The following is a 6,000-nucleotide window of genomic DNA, read 5'->3' as shown; positions in this document are numbered from 1 at the left end:
TTTTTAATTTATTCACTGCTATAGCTTAGTGACTAAAATAATGCACATAACAGAGTTAAGGGCTAAAGCAAACAAACAAACAAAAAAACAACCCAAACCTGTTAGGACAACCACATGGAAGGTACTATTCACATTCCATCAGCTTGACTGCAATCAGAAAAACCAATTCTCATCAGTAAATATATTCAATGTTATTATAAAACTGGGATTCTTAGTGCTTTTTATAGCTTAAATAAAATAATTATCATTGACCTCAGATTTCCACTGATGGAGACAGTAATATATTATTGTTGCATGTTTTCTTAAAATTTACAGCTTCTTTTATAGGCATTAACTTGCATGTAAGCCAATTGACTCACAGGTATTGCTGCTGGCAAGTAGGACTTCATAGGCTCCAACGGTATTGCAGCAGACATCAAAGATGGGAAATGAGAAGGGGCAAGGAAAAAAAGAAAGGCAAACGGAGTTGTATAGCCATCTATTTTCAGCACAGTAGTACAGAATGTCCATTACTACTCTATCCAAATACTTTTGAGAATATTGTAGAACTTGTGTTAGTTGCCTTATTAGTATGTCATGAGGGGACAACATATCACCTAAAAAATATTCACCAGGTGCCTACATTGGACTGGGCAGACTCAAGTGCTATAACAAACAGACTGGAAATATAATGTCTCAAATAAAAGTTTATTTTCTTTTCGTTATAGAATGCAGAAAATGTTGCAGGCTAACTGAAGGAGGTAAGGAAGGTGGGTGGCTTTAAGCAGGCTGACAATCACTGTCATTTTCAATAATTGGCTTCTAAGATTACTCTGGTCATTGTCATTAATATCCTATCCCACCACAAGGTGGGGGAAATATTGAAATGGCATATATTACTTCAACTAATATTCTACTGTATAGAACATAGTGACATAACCAACCACACTTAACTAAAAGGGAGGCTGAGAAATACCGTTTAGATAGACAGACAGTGCCCACCTAATATGGCAGAAGGAGAGAGAGGATTCTGGTGAATGGCTAACAATATCTGCCTTAGTTCACCAAACATCTGTGCCATCCTTCATTTTACATGTATTCACTAACCAACACCCCTGACATCCTCCTCCAAAAGAAGAAAACACAAAGCCTCATTCATTTACTGCATGTATTTCAGTCCAAGATCTCTGCATGATACACACAATCTGCTCCAAGGGGTTCAAAGTGTCTCTAGTGTTCTGGTGACCAACCAAATAAAAGACAAGTTTGCCCTTCCCACCACAACAAACACAATGTACACTGGTGAAGCAAGGACAGACTAAATGCAATACAAACTCCAATACAGAAAACAGAAAAATGGGACAAACACAAGTCACTAACTCAAATAATGACAGAATCTCAGCAGCCATCATGAGGAACTTTGCCATGGTACTCAAGAAAGTTTGTTGATCGGATCATGACTCTCTCTATGAGGAAATCTTTTGCCCATTGTTCTCTGGCCTCTGGATTTGTTCCATGGTTCTTCCTTGTCCATTGTTCACTATGGACACATCTGATGTGGGTGCCTTCAGTGTGAAATGTAAAACACTAGAAATCCACTTCCTTTGGATGCAAGTTAAGGGCTCTGAGTACTGTTTTATAGTTTGAAATGTCATGGGGTTATTAAGAATAGGTTCATGGTTTCTTTGTTAACACAATTTTCTCAAAAACATAGTAGGTTTCTGATATCTTTGCTGATAGTCAATACAATGCAGCAGTAATCAAATGACTTTGCCTAACAGTTCTTAAACTTGCTTTATTTTTCTCTCACCTTAATCTTGTGGACATCTAAAACAATACATTTAGATATAAAATTAACAGATTTATCTCCTACTGTTGGGGGTCCAGAAGCTGTTGAAGTTTACAAAGTTCTTGGTTTCCTCCCAAACTTGCTACAAATGACTCAATTCTTGCCTTTGTTAATATCTTGTTAAAAGCAGAGGGGGCAGCCACATTCAGCAACATTTTGGCTGTTTCCAAGCCCTTCCTCCAAAGCTACAAACTAAGCAGGCAAGTGGTCTGCTTCCCAAACCCCAGAGTGACAGTTTGGTATAGCCTCAAAGCCAAATATCTAGATACTTGGAAGAAAAGTAGCCAGAAGTCAACCCTATCCGATATTATAAATTGGTGATGCGCTGCATAGTCTCTGGTTCAAAATTGCTGCACTTTAAAATTGCTTGTAATCTCATTGAGGGCAGTAATGGAATCTTAGGATTTTCTAATGTCTGTAACATAGCCCAACACTGGTAATTCATTTCATGGATACTCATTGATAATCTTATGCTTTAAAGAAACACAAATTTTTTTTATAGTCAACTGAGATATTTTCTTATTTTTCCTATCCCATTTTCATCACTTTATAGATTAATGTAGAATAAGACAACAATTAAATTATAGTTTGAATGCAGATGGGAGCAGAAAGAACATTTTCTTCTATGTATGTGTTGATGTTTTCTTCATCATTCATGCAACCAAACTGCCATGTGCCAAGCACTCTCTGCTTAGAATACAATGGTGTGTGTGGGTGTGGTCAAGTGTGCATGTATGCATTTTTAAGACTCTTTTTAAAGAATATATTTGAAAATTAAGGTAGAAATCAATGATTACAAATTGAAACATATGTAAATTTCCACTTTATATAAATGATCATTCAGAAGATCATTGAAGTATTACTATTAATTATTCATAGAAACCTCAAGTGTTGACGTATCCATGCTAAAAGTGCCACAGATATTGCTCTTGCTAGCATTTGGTAAAAGTGGCTCTTGATCCAAATATTTTATATTAATTATGATTCTCAGTCATCCCACTTTCTGCTGAGGAGCTAATTGGATGGTCTTGGTAGGTTATGTCGGATTCGGGAACAGCTGCAGAGCTTGGGCCATGGGCCCAAAGAGAAGAACAGACAGCAGGAGAGAATAAGGCATGCTCTCTGGCGAACAGAAGAGTCCATCAATAGAACTTTTAAAATTAATAACTATGTGGCATTAGGATAAGAGTATAGGACCCAGAATAGAACGACTACCAAAATCTTATCAAGGCAAATAACCTCTCCCCTCTTCTTTAGAGGAAGTCACTAAGCTGGTTCCAATAAGCTATGAAATTTTAAAGCTTGACACTAGTTTTAGACATATCTACACTGCATAGATCCATGAGTAATCGTAAATTACAGTTCAGTGCTTTAATTATCACTCTGAAAGATACAATAGCCACCATAAAAACAATCAGCTTCTCCCTTATTTGTCAATATTTGTCTACTTTATCATCAAAGACAGAAAACATATCAATTTTGAAGCTGAGTTGGTATGTTTTCTGTTTTTGATGATAAAGGTGAGTTCTTGACATTGATGGGAATTTTGAAATGAAAAGGATTTTATGGTATTAATCCGGAGTAATTTTAATCTCTTATATCAGTATTTACTGCATATCAGTTGGAAGACAGTATTTGGATATAACAGTTATGGAAAAAAGCTGCCAAGTCAAAGTGTTTGAAATTCTTCAAAGTAAGGCTGAGTCTCTTGGGAATCAGTTTTTAACCATAGTTTGGTTTAAACACTATGATTGCTTAAGACATTAGGAGCCTCATCTAAGCCAAAGGTGGTACAAATTAAAATTAGATACTAGTGTTAAAGTTTCAGTTATATGAGATGAATAAGTCCTAGAGATCTACTGGGCAACATAGTACCTATTGTTAGCTCATATGGTATACTTAAAAATTTGCTAAGAGGCTAGATCTTTTATTAAGTGTTCTTATCACACAAAATATAATAATAAATACAGAGGGTGGGAGGAAACTTGTGGAGGTGATGTTTATATTTATGGCATAGATGGGTGATGATCTCATGAGTGTATACTTATCTCCAAACTCATTGAGTTGCATACATTGAATATTTACAGCTTTTTGTATGCCAATCATACCTCAATAAAGTGGTTTTTAAAAATTGCAATAATCTACTACAATAAATATTTATAAAATTTGGCCATGTAATTAGAAACATAAAATTAAGAATTAAATATGATCGATTACTTCAGGTAACTAAATGGTACCCATATGAGAATTAAAACATATCTTAAATTGTCACTATTTTAGCTAGAAATTGCTCTAGCATGCATTATTCAGAGCCACGTTTCCTCATACAGAGTATTCCAACATTATTTAGCTTTATCTTTATAACTCAGGTGGATTATGCTAGTTGTCCATTACTGCCCTGTATCTGTCAAGGTCTAATCGGGATACAGAATTTGCACCTATAATTTTAACATTAAGGATTTTATATATGGAATTGTTAATTATGTATAAAGTTGTTAACTAGGTAACTAAAAAGAGAAAAAGAAAACCTTAGGGTACCAATGAAAAAGCAACTGCCGGGAGGAGCTGCCCCCTGTAGGACTGAGTGAACAAGGGGAATAGGGTGGAATTACTGAAATGTAGAACCTTGAAGAAAGGTGCCTGCGGAGCTGAAACTCAGCCCTCTGCATGGGGGCACTTACTTTTCTGCTGGTATTGGTGTTCTGCACCTCAGCGGAGGAGCCATGCAGAGCTGGGAACACAGATCTCTGAGAAGAGGGCACTTAATTGCTGGGGTTACTGTCTTTGATGACAGCATCATGCACCTGTTTCTGCTAGCACTGAAAGAACTGACAACTGCCTTCAGCTATTGTAAGAATGAACTGCTGTTACTGAGGTGAAGTATTGCTTGGATGATGACCGTTGGAACTTCAAGTTCAAAAGGAGTCCAGAGGAAGGACACAGAAAGAATCAAGTCCCCTTTTCCTCCTCCAGCCTTGCAGTCTCCTACAAGCAACATCTACTGCTACACTTTACTTGCCCTTTGTCTAAATATGTTACCTATGGTTCAATAAAGAAAAGAGAAAGTTTGTTCAAGGTACTTGGTTTTACACATGACCTCAAAGCAACAGTGTCCACCTTTAAAACGAGTCCATCTTTTTCTTACAAAATAAACTACAATGGCTCAGTGAAAACTGTTTACCTAAAATCTTAGGAGCTGTTATCACTTATATTGGGAATCTGGGCATTGGTCAATAATTAAGCAATCAGAAGTGTGACTGATGATTTTATAATACCTTAGCTAGCTGAAGCATTTGTGACATTTGATAGCTCTTTATATCCCATTTGTATATCTAACAGGATGTAATAATCATCCAAATACACATGAATGAGGTTTTTTAACACTGTAAATATATTTGTCTCGAATTTAATCAAAATGAAAACCTTCTATATTCATATGAAATTTATTGGACTTTGCATACAATGAATTGCATTAGTTTTTTCGCTTTGTGAACTGCCAAGAAGCATTTAATTTTGGAAAATATTATCTTAAAATTAAGCATAAGCAATTACTTCCATTATATTATCAAACAATTTGATAATACAAAGAGTGGCAATCTTGTGAAAGGGAGAACTAAAACATAACTCTTTAATATAAGTATTTGTTTCTATCTTGCTTAAAACAAACAGCTTTCCGATGGAGCAATTCTAATCTTATTACATAGGCTTGATCTTACATAGGGTACATTTAGAAAGGACTCATTTTATCAACAAAGATTAAAAGAATTAGAAATGGATTTACAGGGATTTTTTTAAGTAGCTCTGTATAATTTTATCAATGAGCTTTTTAATATTTCTCAGTGGTTGCATAGGGAGAAAAACACATTACCAATGTATATTTATCACCATAGAGGGTTAATAATGTTCAAAGTACTTCTTACCTATTAACATCCCAGATTTTACTGGTGGTATCCAATGAGGAAGAAGCCACAAAATCACCGCTGGAGTGCCACGTGCAGGACCATACTGCATGGTAGTGTCCTTCAAAGGTCAAAATGCAACTGCCTTTAGACAAGTCCCACAACTTAACTGTAGTGTCACCACTTGAAGTAGCCAACTTGTTTCCACTATTTGAAAAAACATAAAAAGGTAATTTGTTAAAAAAAACACTATTTACAATATATTTTTGAATG

At 35.6% G+C, this 6,000-nt stretch overlaps 1 protein-coding gene across 1 annotated transcript in view; it reads right to left on the bottom strand.

Annotated features, from left to right (window-relative positions):
* Positions 1–6,000, bottom strand: part of LOC120587738 (sperm-associated antigen 16 protein-like) — a 448,498-nt gene that overhangs the window by 326,061 nt on the left and 116,437 nt on the right. Inside the window, exon 3 of the mRNA XM_039844919.1 lies at positions 5,749–5,934. Coding sequence (XP_039700853.1) covers positions 5,749–5,934 — 186 coding nt within the window. The remainder of the gene's footprint in view (positions 1–5,748; positions 5,935–6,000) is intronic.

Source organism: Pteropus medius, unplaced genomic scaffold, assembly GCF_902729225.1.
Source record: "Pteropus medius unplaced genomic scaffold, Ma_sr-lr_union100, whole genome shotgun sequence".
Lineage (NCBI taxonomy): Eukaryota > Metazoa > Chordata > Mammalia > Chiroptera > Pteropodidae > Pteropus > Pteropus medius.
Note: the sequence above shows the minus strand (reverse complement) of the source record. Positions and strands in the feature narration are given on the sequence as shown.